Source organism: Dipodomys merriami, unplaced genomic scaffold (assembly GCF_024711535.1).
Source record: "Dipodomys merriami isolate MVZ:Mamm:240054 unplaced genomic scaffold, mDipMer1.0.p SCAF_1, whole genome shotgun sequence".
NCBI lineage: Eukaryota > Metazoa > Chordata > Mammalia > Rodentia > Heteromyidae > Dipodomys > Dipodomys merriami.
The window spans coordinates 112,369,372-112,385,375 of record NW_027202270.1 but is presented as its reverse complement, the minus strand read 5'-3'; the positions used below and the strand labels follow the sequence as shown (position 1 = coordinate 112,385,375).

At 35.4% G+C, this 16,004-nt stretch overlaps 1 protein-coding gene across 5 annotated transcripts in view; it reads left to right on the top strand.

Moving 5' to 3' along the window:
- Window positions 1-16,004, top strand: part of Mdga2 (MAM domain containing glycosylphosphatidylinositol anchor 2) — a 715,677-nt gene that overhangs the window by 320,099 nt on the left and 379,574 nt on the right. For all 5 annotated transcript variants that reach the window (XR_011373061.1, XM_070027506.1, XM_070027497.1 and 2 more), the window contains exon 2: window positions 10,360-10,499. Coding sequence is in view for 3 of the 5 variants with exons in the window: in XM_070027497.1 (XP_069883598.1) it covers window positions 10,360-10,499 (140 nt within the window). In the remaining 2 variants the exon portion in view is untranslated. The remainder of the gene's footprint in view (window positions 1-10,359; window positions 10,500-16,004) is intronic.

Below are 16,004 nucleotides of genomic sequence, written 5' to 3'. Positions count from 1 at the left end.
AGTTTAATTTTCTTAACTCAGGCAATTTTTAACAGTGTTATTAAACATGTGCTAAATGTTTAAAACCTGTCTTAATTACAGCCTTGCACAAAAGTCTTATGGGGTAGATAAGGTCATTTGATTAAATGCAGTATAAGAAAGAGGCTCTTCCTACTCTTATTTTCATTTTATAGCTCAGCACATCAAAGGTACAACAGTAGTTTCCTCAAGTTGACAGGGATTTAGCTTTACCCAAACTGGGAGTGTGGAGTAACTAGTAGAGGGAAGAGAGGTAATTAATTCCTACTGATGCTCCAATGGTAGTTAATCTGAAATAATCAATGGAAGAAAACAAATCAAAGGAACTAAAGGCTGATTTAAAATAATTTTATGTTGTTTGCATATAACAATATTACTGGCTTTAAGATCAATTCAAAGACAATGACAGAAAGCTTTTAATGGTTTTAGAGGCAATTATTAGAATAGACATACAACTTGAAATTTTACTTCTGTGTGTATGGGCTTATGTGCTTATTTTCATAGGTGCAGTGAATATTGCTAGCAAGCTATGAGAATTGTCTATTTTTTTTTGTTTTTGTTTTTTGTTTTTTTGTTTTTTGACATATAGGACAACTTTAGTTTCTGATGGTCATTGTACAGGAAACATTTGGGTAAATAAAACCAAAAGAAACATAAGCAAACAGCAGTAACAACAAAAGAAATTTGACAAAAAATGATCTTCTGTTTCTCCCTTTCATACTTTTATAAACACAAATGGATTGTTTGACAGAAAGACAGATTCAAGGATATGCAGAAGTGTGGGGAAGAATGTGTATTGCTTTTTCTAATTGCTAGAACTGTATAGGAAAGACAAAGGTGATTCTGATGATAGAGAATGAAGGTTGTCTGTGTGTTTCTTTTAATTTTTTTAATTTAATTTAATTTTAATTGTGAACGTACTGTACAGAGGAGTTACAATTACGTAAGGGAAAGGTGAAAAGATTTTATGTAGTGGGAATGAACCCTGTTTATCTATTATTTTATAGAATGCCATTTGTTTTGTTGTTAATTATTTTGTTTTATTGCCCAGTTTTGTGGAATTTCACAGTATGTAGTACAAAGTTGGAAAAAATTGAACTTGTCAAGGATAAACTAAATTGAAGGAATCTGGAAAGATTATGTTAAGTAAAGTAACTAAGGCTCAGAGAAACAAAGGGTACCTGTTTTCTCTCAGATATGGAGGCTAGATCTCAATTATAAGCATGTATGAAAACACATTCAGACTCATATGTATATAACGTATCAACCACAGTATCGTATATATAGGGAGAAATTCAAATGGTGTAACTCCTTTGAACAACTTAGTTTAACAAAATGAATGACAGAAATCTGAAATACGTTGTTAGCAGAGGAGGACTAGGAGAGGCTGAAATACAATGGAGAGAAGAAGGGTGGGCGAACACAGTCATGATACTCAATCTACAGGTGTGAAAATGGAACCAGATAACTAGGTGGTTTGGGGAAAAATTGCGTGGGCGGGAATGGAAGGGGTTACACGGATGAAGGTCAGCATTGTGATCCTAAGTGAACACGTTGAATTGAAACTGCTTTGTACAACTACTTAAAGGTACTTGTTAAAAATAAACTAAGAGACCAGAAAATACAGGAAAGAAAAGAGTGTTCCGTGCCCCCGCTCCTGGGGAAATCATTCTAATAAAAATGATGGAAGAGCCTAGAAAGTTACAGTCATTGGAAGTGCAAATGCTATGGTTTGGTCTTGTAAAATTTCAAATAATTACGTTTACAATTCTGAAGTGTTGTTACAATACTATAAATATATCAACTGTATAATCAATGATCAGTTTACACATAGTAAACCTCAGTAACAGTTTTACGTTGTTTTAAGCTTAGTTTCTCCTGAGAGGCTTTTTCTCTTCGTTCAGACCTCTTCCCATTGATCTTTAGATTCTATTTTCTAGAGCCATATCTTACTCATTCACCAATGTTGTCTCAGTTCTCAAAGGCAATGACCTTTTTCCTATGCTCTTTTTAAAGGACAACCCTGTCATATCTGTGCTCCAGCCTCCCCTTATAACCTCTAAAACATTTCCCTGTTCTTCTAAGTGTCTGGCTTTGAACCACAATAAATCTCGACATCTCTGGTTAAGAATTCACGCCTCAGTTGAGATATGAATCTCTTAATTTACACTCCATGCACTGATGCACATATTTCATCTGGTCATCATTTAAAAGGCCCAAATCTATCAGAGCACCAGTGTTTCATGCCTGTAGTCCTAGATATTCAGGAGGCTGAGATCTGAGGATCACAACCTAAATCCTGTTCAGGAAGGAAAGTTGTGTGACTCTTATCTCCAATTAATCACCAAAAGTCTGGAAATAGCCAGACCACGCCTGTGATCCTACCTACTCAGGAGGCTGAGATCTTACGATGGAGGTTCAAGCCATCCTGGTCAGGAAAGCCCTTGAGACTCTTATCTCCAATAAACCTTTCAGAAACTGGAAATGGTGCTGTGGCTCAAGAGGTAGAGTGCTTGCCTTGAGCTGAAGAGCTCAGGGACAATGCCCAGGCCCAGAGTTCAAGCCCCATGACACACACACACACACACACACACACACACACACACACACACACACACACACACAAGGTCTGGAAGTAGAAAGGTGGCTAAAATGATAGAGCACTAGCCTGGAGCCAAAAACAAACAAACAAACAAACAGAAAAGCTCAGGGACAGTGCCTAAGCCCTGAGTTCAAGCCCTAGGGTTGGCACACAAACACAAACAGTTAACCTCCAATCTTTATAGTGACCAACAACTTGTTACCTATTGGCCAGCTTTATAGTGACCAACAACTTGTTACTTATTGGCCAGCTCACCATCAGCATCCAAAATTGACTTTCTCATTTCTCATTAAAATCTACGTTTTCTTCTCCTCCATATCTGTATTAGTGATTTTTTTAGGAAAATGAGTAATATAGCCATACTCAGGAAAGCAGCAAGGCAATGGGGATTATAATTACAGAAATTAGCAATAATTATAGACAAAGCCTATAAACACACTATTTAATTTGGCAAATATTTGGAAAGTCTATTGGAAAGTTTGACTATTGTTATGTTAAGAAAAATGGAGGTCCCATGGTTTCCCTTATTTGCAATAACTAGTATATGTCTGAGTCAAGCAGAAAAGGTCAGATAAGTTGATGTTAGGGAAATGAACCCTAAGATTTGTATTCAAATGTTTTTTTTTTCTTTCATGGGATTGCTTCTAACATATTTATAAGATTATTTCTTTGTTGCTTTGTATGTCCCTTCCCCACAGTATAACCCCTGCTTTCATTGTATTTGATGTTGGTATAATTTGTGGAGGGGAAGGGAAAAAACAAATCGTTTAAATAGGGATACAGGTGGATCCATTGCAACAATGAGATGTACAAGCCGTTATGTCCAAAAACAAACTTTATGACTTTGGTGGGGGGAGGAGGACTTGGTAGAGGGAGGCGGGGGAGGATGGGAAGGAATGGGAAGGGGAAACAAAGGAGGAGGCTACAATGCTTGATAAGAGATGTATTCATTATCTTGCCCATATAATTGTAACCCCTCTGTACAGTATTTTCACAATAAAAAACAAAAGAAAAATGGAGTGACTACTAAGAGAACTGTGTGAGCAATACATGCCAATTCTACTAGTTAGCCATGTCAGGCAGATTCTTTCTGTCTCTGTCTCTCTTTCCCTCTCAGTCTTTTTCTCTCTCTTTCTCTCCCTCCCTCCCTCCACCTTCTCCCCTTTCCCACCATATGTTAATTACCAGACCTTTTGAATATCTTTCCTGTGTCTGAAGACAAAATGCCAAGTTGAAGGATTCATACCAGTGTCAAGGTTTGGAGTAAATGATGCATCACACACACCATGTTTTAATATAGATATTTCAGGAGTATAGAAGACACTTATGGCAGAGATGCCTTGAACGCACCTTTTATTCTCTTTCCTACTCGAGCCACAGTTCCACATCTGACATTTTTTTTTGTAGTAGTTTATGGGAGGTACGAGTCTCATGGACATTGCTGTCTGGGATAGCTTTGAACCTTGATCCTCAGTTCTCAACCTCCTAGAAGCTAGGATTACAGGCATGTGCCACTAGTGCCTGAATTTCCAAAGTCTTTTGTGCCTGGCTCTCCTTACCTTTTTGTACTCACACCATGTTTGCAAACTCAGGTTAAATATCAGTGGCTTTGAGAAACCCATTGGATTTTCCTCTGCGGATTTCATTCTTGTCTACTTTTCCTCAGAGATTTCTTTCCATTTTCTTCTGTAAGAGTACCTATTCTATTCAGCTTCAAATTTAAACAAATCAGACATCTCCAATAGGCTGAAAACCCTTTGAAGGCACAGCACATGCCATTAATCTTCATGTACAGCCTCCATACATTCTTGAAAATATGTAAATAGCATAAAAGGTTAAATTACTCCTGGTTGTTGTCAATTAGAGAAAAATTTTACTTGTGTTCCATTACCAAAAGAACACTGAAAGAATTTGGTTTAACTTTCAAAAGTATACTCTTAACAAGATAAGAAACAGGTCTCTCTTTGGCTCATTTATACTGACCCTTTGGACCCAGAGACTACTTAACTCAAATTAAAGCAGCTGATATGATTAGTGTTAGAAAATTAATGAGATTTGGTTTACTTTAAGAAAATTTGGATGAAAATGAGTCTTATACAATATTTTAACATTTTAATCTATCATGGACTCTACAGGGCAAATAGAAGCATAACCTTTGCTCTAATTTCAGGATGATGAATTGGGATTTTTTTTTTCCAACAAAGCAGAGCATAACAGATGTCTCACTTCTGAGATATTACACAAAATTACGGTTTTTTTAGTCGGTTGTGGGGCTTGAACTCTGGGCTTGGGCACTGTCCCTGAGCTCTTCAGCTCAAGGCTACCACTCCACCACCTGAGCCACAGCACTACTTCCTGTTTTCTGAATGGTGTATTGGAGATAGGAGTCTCACGGACTTTCCTGCCTGGGCTGGCTTTGAACTGCAGTCTTCAAATCTCAGCCTCTTGAGTACCTAGAATTACAGGCATGAGCCACCAGCGCTCAGCTTGCATTTATTTTTAAAGTACATTCAATACTCTGCACTTTGATGTTGTGCTCAAATACGAAGTTGATGTCATTGTATTTACTATTAGGGTATTATCTACAGCAGGAATTTTAGAATAATTATCGAGTTCCCACTTCATGTTCCAAACTTTGTGGTAAGGGGAAAGTGTCAATCTAAGGATGACCCTGGTATAACAGTATCTAAAAATTATCTTACAAAGTGAAACAAAAGGAAGATTAGTAGCCAATATGTATCTCCCAGAAGAAAGAGAGTCATGACTTAATTTAAGAGAGTACAAGGAACATAGGTACACATATCTGTCTTGGCATTCCAGTTGGGAGAACATTGTGAACAATGATGCTGCATGTATCAGTATTGTCTATCTGATGACTGATGCCTGAGCTGTATTAAAATGAAATAGGATTTCCAATCAGATAGTCAGATATGAGGACCCTATACAAAAAACATGATGGCTGCCTACAATGCGGAGTTATGACTATGTGAAAATGGGGAGACATCATTGGTTCTTAGGCAAGAAACAATCAGGAGGGGGCAACAATGCTTGGTAAGAAATGTACTCATTACCTTGCTCATGTAATTGTAACCCCTCTGTACGGTATTTTCACAATAAAAAATACAATGAATACAAATTTCAAAATAGGCCCTTCAGGTTATGAAATGTCATGGATTTGGCAGAGTCTGGAGTCAGTATAGTGAACTGGGAATAATGCTGTGTTGGTTAAATTTGGGGAAGTAATACTGCTTATGTTTTCAATCTAAGTATGATGCTCCAACTACTTCATGAGAACTTCCTCAATCTGTTTTCATTCCTGTAGTCTAGATCTAGTTTAGGAGTTACTAATATTATTAGTTTAACTATGGCAGGCAGAGAGAGCATGGTCATGAGGCTGTGGATACTAAGGGCTCTGACAGGTGACGTGATAGCTCAGAGTGCTTGATGGCCCCTTCAGGTCTGCTCTCTTGGGATGAAATAGTGAATGCAAGACTCCTAACTATTCACTTTATTAATGAACAACTGAAGTAGTACTGAGCACATGTTTTTAAAAAAAGTGTATGTGTTCAAAACTACTTTTGGTGGGATATTCCTCCCTCCTCCAGAATAAGTAGTAGATTCATGATGACAGTACTTAGACAATTACCTTTTCCAAGAATGTGTTAAAATATAGAAGAAAATAGCAGAAAATTAACCCTTGTAACTGTCACAATTTGCCTGTGGTATAATTTAAATGGTTTATATAAAGAGACTTATTTGCATAATGAAGCATTTGAAAGATATATCTTAAAAAACAACAATACGATGCATTGATTTGAAATTAAAACAAAAAATAGCAAGTATAAATTAGTCTGGAAAAGATGTCAAGTAACTGTATAATTAGATATATTAATAAACATGTGGGTTCTCATTTATGAAGCTAAGTTTAGCATGGACATTTATTTAAAGATAAAGATTTGAATGTCTTATTTTACTAATTGTTTTGTAAGTTAATTGATTGTCATAAGTTTGTTAACTCCTACATTATGTACATAATTATATAAGGTCGATATTTTAAAATAAGTACCTTGTTTTTATTACTCATCTAATTACTACAGATTATGGATTTCTTATGTCACAAAAATGTAACAAATTTTAAATTGCATAGACAGTCTGAAGATATGATAAAAGCTATTGATACATTTATTCAATAGACCAACCTATATTTGATATTTTAAGCACCATTAAATTTTTCCATTAAAAATGATGTATAACATGAAATTCAGTTACTTTAAAATGTCAAAGGAGAAATGACATTTTATCCTCTGGAGTATTTTTCCTTAGTCAGCAGACATTAATAAGACCAAAGGAAATATTTCTAATAATATTGTCTAAATACCTGTGGCATTGTAATCATCTGAGATGTTTGGTAAAACGAAAAAATCCCAGAATTCTCTGTAGCTATACCAGGTCTTTGTATATACTTGCCATGTTTATTTCTTCTAGCAAACTCTTGAGATAATTGCTATGAATATTAAATGTAAAAGTACTTCTTTCAAAATCTTTTGGAATTTTTTCCACCTTTGCATCATTTGATGAGGGCTATTAGAATGTGGGTCCCAGATTGTAAGGGTGAACAGGACCATATTTAGATTTATGGAAAGAATCAGACATTATGTGCACTTTCCTATCTTCATTTCTTCCTAAAATTGAAGAGAATAGTAAAAGATGCTCCTTGAAATTATTTAACTCTATGGATAGTCTAAGCATTATGTTACATAAAGCAAATTATTACATATTAGAAACTATGCTCAATTTTGCTTTCAATTCAGCTTGTTCTCAGAAGCAGTTATTCTCATAAGTTGGCCTTACCATCTTTTCCTTTTCTTCCTAGAGTCACCAAATTAATTTGATTGTATAGGATTCATGGTATTTTTACTGCTAATTAAAAATTCCAAATATTTCAGCATTAACGTTTTAGTAATCACAATTTCTCTTAAGAATATTGCAATGTAGGGCTTAGAGGCATAACTCAAATGGGAGACAGCAGGAGGCTGTTAACCTAAATTCAAACTTCAGTATTGCCCAAAACAGAACATAACACTTCAGTAAAATAGAATTTTTTACATGAAAATCTTGAGATCACTGTCTTTTGCGTGTGTCTGTTGTCTTTCCAGTTTCTTTTTTAATGTAACTGCTTCTCATCTTCTGAATGTATTATACACAAAACTACATCTACATACGTGTATACACACACACACATACGTTCTACAGTCAGAAGTTGATGGTTATCAAGATATCACTTTATAATGTGTAGTGTATCTTGCTTACTGTATTTCTTTTTTTAATTTTTTATTGTGAAAATACTGTACAGAGGGGTTACAATTACATGGGCAAGATAATGAGTACATTCCTTATCAAGCACTGTAGCCTCCTCTTTGTTTCCCCTTCCCATCCCTTCCCAACCTCCCCTGTCCCCCCCCCACCCAATCCTCTCCCCTCCTTTACAATTTTGGTAGAAAAGTTGTAAAGTTCATTTTTGACATAATGACTTGTACATCTCATTGTTGCAATGGGTCCACATGTATCCCTATTTAAACGATTTGTTTTTCCCCTTCCCCTCCACAAATTATACCGACATCAAATACACTGAAAGCAGGAGTTATACTGTTGGGGAGGGACATACAAAGCAACAAAGAAATAATCTTATAAATGTGTTAGAAACAATCGCATGAAAGAAAAAAAAACATTTGAATACATACCTTAGGGTTCATTTCCCTAACATCACCTTATCTGACCTTTTCTGCTTGACTCAGACATATACTAGATATTGCAAATAAGGGAAACTATGGGACCTATGTTTCTTTGGGCCTGGCTTACTTCACTTAATATAATTTTTTCCAAGTCTTTCCATTTCCTAAAAAATGGGGCAATGTCATTCTTTCTGATGGAGGCATAGAATTCCATTGTGTATATATACAAGAAAGGTTGGACAAATGGGATTGCATGAAGTTGCAGAGCTTCTGCATGACAAAGGACATAACTAGCAAGATCAATAGAAAGCCTACAGATTGGGAGAAGATCTTCACTAGCCATACAATGAACAAGGGTCTCATATCTAAAATATACTTGGAACTCAACAAATTAAATCCCCCAATATCAAATCCTCAAAGAAACAACTGCCCAATAAATAAGTGGGCTAAAGACTTAAAAAGAAACTTCTTTGAAGAGGAAAGAAGGTTGGCCAATAGACACATGAAGAAATGCTTAACCTCCCTAGCCATAAAAGAAATGCAAATCAAAACAACATTGAGATATCACCTCACCCCAGTTAGAATGTCTAAAATCAAGAACTCTAATAACAACAGGTGCTGGAGGGGATGTGGACAGAAGGGAACCTTACTGCATTGTTGGTGGGAGTGTAAACTTGTTCAACCACTTTGGAAAGTCATATGGAGGTTCCTCAAAAGACTCCACATAGAGCTCCCCTATGACCCAGCAATCCCACTTTTGGGCATTTACCCAAATGTTTACAAACAAGACCACACTAAAGCTTACTGTATTTCTTATGAGCTGGGGATTATTTTTTGTATGTTGGGTTCTGGTGATATTTGAGTCATGAATGCTAGTAAGATTTTAAAGGCCCTTTTGCATTGAAATAGGAGAGAATTATATTTAGGAATTTAGACAGTTTCATGAGAACTAAGTCTTGAATCAGAAATTTACACTTTTCAGCCATGAATTGCAGCATTACTCATTGTGTTTAGTGTGCTCATCTTTTGTTCATGTCAGTAGGAGGTGCTAAAAATAGTTCCAGAGAATGATACCCTTTTTTGTATATATTTCTTATTGTAAAGATACTGTACAGAGCAGTTACAGTTACATGAGTAAGGTAATGAGTATATTCTCTATCGAGCATTATTACCTCCTTATTCCTTCACTATTAACTTGTTCCACACAACTTTATAAGTATTCAGTAAATGATGCTTTTAATTCAAATGCTTACCTTCCCCCCCCCCATTAATTTTCTTTCTTTTGTACTATCTATTTTTGGTATACCATTCAATTTCCACCTTAATGTAAAAGTCACACTAATTTGGGGGTAAGCGTGATATTTTACTACTGGTGAAATTAATCACTGAAATATTGTAATGAGCCATGCAAATATTTGCTTTGTTATGTAAAACCTAATATATTTTGCAAGTGTGTGTGTGTGTGTGTGTTTGTGTGTGTGTGTGTGTGCTGGCACTGGGGCTTAAAATTTTTGCTCATGGCTGCTACTCTACCACTCTAGCCATAGCTCCACTTATAGCTTTATAAGAATCTCTTCTGGTCTTTTCTGCTCAGGCTGGCTTGGAACCTTAAGAAGTCTGAGTAACTAGGTTTACAGGTGTGAGCCATCATTAGCCAACGTCACATTTTTTACTAGGTTGAAGTTGGAATTTCAGAAAGAAAGATAATTGACTGGTACATTTTAATGGTCCAGTTTTACCATGTGGTTAGTGATTTCCAGAGACACCAGAATTTTTTCCACTGTTGTTTCCCTTTGTTGTTTCCCATTTTCAGAATGTTTTGGTGAGCTTTAAATATAAGGCCTTTTGTCCAGTAACACCGTTAACCTCGTGGGGGAAGGTCAACATATTAGATAGATTTGACCTTGGTGAGGTCTACTAAGAATTGCTCTTTCAATCACCATGTTTCATGGGAAGACAAATACTTAGATTTTCATGTATCTTGTTCTTTTCTTCCTGACCCAACAGCTCCTCCAACCGTTCGTATTGTGCATTCAGGCTTGGCCTGTAACATTGAGGAAGAACGCTACTCTGAAAGGGTCTACACAATCCGCGAAGGAGAAACTCTAGAATTGACCTGTCTGGTCACAGGACATCCGCGTCCACAGGTGAGTCCCTAGCTGTGAAATTGGGCAGAGCTACCTTAATGTTTCTGGAAGCTATGTCAACCTTTTCTTAGAATACTTAGCTAAAACCGTGTGTTTGAGTCTGTGTGTGTGTGTGTGTGTGTGTGTGTGTGTGTGTGTGTGTGTGTGTGTGTGTAACTGGAGCACAAGTGTGTGTGCAATGTGATTCAAGAGGGAGAGTTTCTGAACAGTTTTGAGCAAATGTGCATGTGCATAAAATGTGCATGTGCATAAAAGGAATTTGTTTTCCTATTGTGAGAAATTTCCCCAACACTTGTAAGGAAGCTGGTAAAAAGACAACTACAAAAATAACTGGGTAGGTAGCAATTCATATGGCGATGAGTTTATTTTAGAATGTGGGACCTGATTTCATGATGACATCATTGCAACTGAGGAAGCATTTGTTCTAAAAATGTGACTCCCGAGGTCATGTATCTCTGCTATATTCCTGGTCATTATATTTACAGAAAATATCTAAAAATAAATATTGGCACGTGTCCTATGTTTTCAGGCTTTCATAGACATCAGTTACAGATGTTTAAAGCTCATTTAATAGAAGGAACAAAAGGATACAGTATTTACAAGTCATATGCAAGGAACAGCTTGCAGGAATAAAGGGGTGATGGTTTTGTATATAATGTTGTCTGTCTAGGCTATATATTTTCTGCTAAAATCTAATTTGTATACAAAGTATTCAGGATGTTTTGCTCATTAATTGAATATTCTTATTAGCATGAACTGAAGCTGACTAGCTCAAAATTTATATTGGTAATCAACTCTGGCAAGAAAAGAAGTCTTATTTAGTCGAGTTATATATTTTAAGTACTTGGTGTGAGGAAAAACAAATCCAGCTATCACAGAGAAGAAAGGAAGAGCAATGTGGGGATTTTATGAGTTCATCAGTTTTACCTTGACTTCTGCCATCTTTAACTTTTGATGCTTCCCTCTTAACTCTGAAAAACCAACCCCAGCAAGTATGTCATATTGCACACAATTAAGCATTAGCACAACTAACGTGGAAATGGTAAAATATTTTGCGTATAATGAATCCAGAGCTCCTAACAGAAAATAGTAAAAATAATCTAAGAATTATTAAAATTATTGAAACAATCATAAGGACTAAACTAAGTAGAATAATTGCTATTAACTTAAGATGAGCTAAAGAATGAAGTTCTCTTAATAAAATGAAGTCTGATCAATTTGACACAAGGTAATCAAACTTGGAAGATAAAAAAAGATAGGATAGAAGTTGTTATTGTTAAGATATAATAAAAAATAAACGATTATATTCTCTAAAAACTATATAGGAACAATTAAGTTTGAAAATAATTTTTATTAAAGTTAAGAAAAACTATGTAATTAACTCAAGTAATAGCACAAGAGAAATGTGTGGCCACAATAATTTGGTGATTGTAATAAAAATTTACATTCAAACTGGGTCTGAATAAATGGAGGTTCAAGTTCCTTTATGAGAGGCATTTAGAGCAGGATTCCATTGTTCCCACATTGAATTTGTCAGACATGCATGCACCACTAGGTTCCCAATTGTACTTAAAAATGTAACTTCTATATCTCTTAGGCCTATCTCCAGTTCTTCCATCCCATTATCCCACATTTCTTCCCATTAGTATTAGGAATTTATTTTCATCTCTCTGTATTCCCTTCCACCATTTCAAATCAGGGGTACATCACTGATTTCTAGACAATCCATGTAAATTCTAAAAACAATGACATTCTTCCTGACATTTTTCCACTTTTGAACACATTTCAGTACATTCTGATTTGAAGAAAAATATGTTGGTTTGGGACTTTTTAAAATTTCCTAGAAGTAATTCAGTTAAATCAGTTTCAGCCTATCAGGCCTGTGTGAAAAATCAACTGGGCTTCTCCTTTGTCAACAAGGCTGAGGGAGCAGCTGAGGCTTGGCCTCCTGGCCAACGTCTAAATTAGGTTGGCAGCTGATTCTTGGGATGAGTTTTCTTGGCCCATGGTGTGAAGCTGACATGACTTTCTCACTTGTCCATTGGGGTGTGGTGATGGCTGAGAGGAGATTTTCATTCACTCATCATTATGTTGCTTTATCTGCTACTGATTCCTATAGCAATAACGGTCATAAAGATTTCCCATTTCTAGAACTATTCTAAGGCAGCATTTTTCTTCTAGGCTTTTAAATGTTGTTTTTGAAAAATATATCATTTGGGAATGGATAATGGCTGAGGGCATCAATGTACCCAAAGATTAAAATGATTAAAAAAGAAGTGAGGACAGTAAAGTGGTTAGGAACATGACACTGATCACATCTAGACTGCCAGAGAGAGCCCTGTCTCTACCAGCGCGAAGCTTGATATCTCTCTCCTTTATATCTATTTTCTTGCTTATAATAGAAATTATAATAATCATACACACTGAAACCATAAAATCATTTAAGTTAATTTTATAATGTGTATATGTGAAAGTATATATGCACATTTATATATGTGCAGTGTCATATTATGTTAGAGTAGTTAGAATACATACTATTATCATTACTTAAATTATTTATTTATGGCAATACTGGAGTTCCAACTCCAGTGAAGTCCCAACTTAACTATCTTTTTTTTTACTTTTAAAACTTTTCAAAATTTTATTTTAGTATAACATAGTTAAAGGGAATAGAGAAAGAAATAGGTCCTGTTCTCCATGTAGAAAAGGTAAATTAAATTCCTAGAAAATGTAAATTAAATTCCTAGACTGAATTTTTGCTCCATAGGTACTCTCTCACTTGGGTCGTGCCTCTAAACCCTTTAGTTTCCAGTTATTTTTAGAACTATCTTACTGTTTGCCTCACAGTTTTCTATTTATGCTTTTCCACATAGTGAAGTTGGCAAATGTGAACCACCCAGTCCAGAGAGTGGTTAAGATAAGGTCTTATAAGCCAAATGCTAGTGGCTCTCACCTGTAATTCTAGCTTCTCAGGAGGCTGAGATCTGAGGATTAAGGTTCAAATCCTGCCTGAACAGAAATTCCATGAGATTTTTATCTCCAATTAACCACCAAAAAGTCAAAAGTGAAGTTGTGGCTGTGGCTCAAGTGATAGAGTGCTAGATTTGAGCACTAAAATTCAGGGACAGCAACCAGGCCCTGAAATCAAACCCCAGAACCAGCTCAATAATACATACATACATACATACATACATACATACATACATACATACATAAGAGGTCTCATGAACTTGCTTCCTCAACTGGACTAGGACTCCAATCTTCATGGTCTCCACCTTTCAGTAGCAAGGGTTACAGGTGGGAACCATCAATGCCTGACAGACTCTGTTTACAGTTGCATTATTTAATCATAGCCTGAACATTTTCTCACACACTTTTTGATTATTTCTACCTCAAAGTTTATGAAGTTTTCTTTCTACGTCCTATTTTCTTCCTAGTTTTCTGCTTATTCACTTACAGATTTGTGAAGACTTTTATATACTATGCAAATAAATCTTATTTTATATAGATATGTTATAATTTTTTACAACGTGTCACTTGTCTTTTAATATATTTAGCAAATAAGCATTTTTAAAGATTTAGCTTTTTTCTATGAATCATTTTCATCTTTTCATTTATGGCATCTAGTATTTTTACCTACTTTAGCCCGATTACTTCCATTTCCATATCTCCATATCAGGTATCTCAAATTATATGCTTTTATTCTAAGAAGTTGTAGTTATTTATGGTGTTGAAGAATTAATCATCAGGAAGTGGTTTTGCTCACAGAATTAAGCAACACCATTGCTACCTCCCTCCTCTTTTCTTCCTTCATTCTTTCTTTTGACCTTATCTGAACAAGACGAGCTTCTTACACTGCTATACAATTCTAGCTTCTATACATTTTTATGGCATCTTCATATATAAGAGGTGAAGTCATTCCTTGATAGTTGTTCAATATGTCCTCAGTGGAACACCAATAATTTTCTCTTCTCTATAATTTAAAAAATATACCTGCACCCTCCACAACCAAATACATTTTGTGATCTTAATTATTGTTAATACTTACATAATGTGATCCTATCATAAAACATATAACATTTCTTTAAAAAATATTTTTTATTTTAACAGGAATAATGTGAGGGTGGTTGGATTTGTTCTGATAGACATAAGTATACAGGATTGGAAGATTTCAAGGGATTGATCCTCCTACTTTTCAAAAACCAAACCAAACCAAACTCTTACCTGTATTTCCCCTTACACATGTTTTGCTTGTTGTCTTTCCATGTATAGTTTAATTTCAATAGTTTATCATCACTAAAATATACTTGAAAACCACTTTTTAAAAATCATCATGCATATTCAAAACACTAAGAAATATTAAAAACGGTCTACTAGTTTGTTGTGCTTCAACTCTATAAATGCTGGCTTTTCTGCATACAAAAATATAAGGCAGGGCTAGGAAGGTGGCTCAGTAGTAGAGTGCTTGCCTTGCATGCATGAGGCCTTGGGCTCAATTCCTCAGCACGACATAAGCAGAAATAAAAAAGCCGGGAGTAGTGCTGTGGCTCAAATGGTAGAGCACTAGCCTTGAGCTGAAGAGCTGAGGAGCTGAGGGACAGTGCCCAGGCCCAGAGCTCAGGTCCACGACTGATCAAAATATATATATATATATATATATATATAAATATATGTAATTATATTTATGTATAAATATATATAAATATTTATACATATATATATATATATATATATATATATATATATATATATATATATATATATATATATATATATAAGGCAAGGCCACCTTTCCAAATTTTATACAAGAATGATATTGCATCATTTGGTTGTATATAAATATTTACATTTTTGACTATTAGGACTTTTCTGAGTTATTAATTTTTATTTATTTTGAATTTAATTTTATTGTCAAGGTTATGTACAGAGTGGTTACATTTACATATATAAGGTAGTGAATACATTTCTTGTTGAATATTGTTACCTTCCTCCCTTGTTTTTCTTCCACTTTTCCTGCCTTCCAATCTGCTCCTCCGCCCCCCCTCCCCCCGCAGGTGTAAAGTTCATTCCCCACATATTGCCTTATGAGTATTGCTATTGCATTGGTTCACCCTTTGTCCTTTGTCTCACCTTTGTGTTGTTCCCCTTTCCTTCTCCAATTCAGATAAACATATGCAATAACCAGGGTACCAGAATCAAAAACAGTGACAACAGGGGATAAACCAAAGGGGAAAATATGAAAGAAAAAAGAACTAACTTCACAGTACATTAAAAACAATAACAACAAGGAAAAATCTTGTTTCCATAGCTTGGAGTTCATTTCACTTATCATCATCTTATATGGTCATATGTACATAGCTATTGAGCTATTGTGATCCACTTCTAGGACTATCCTAGACATAGGAAATTCTTGTAAATGTACATCCACTCTGGAAAGCAGTATGGAGGTTCCTCTAAAGACTACACATAGAGCTCCCCTATGACCCAGTAATCTCACTTCTGGGC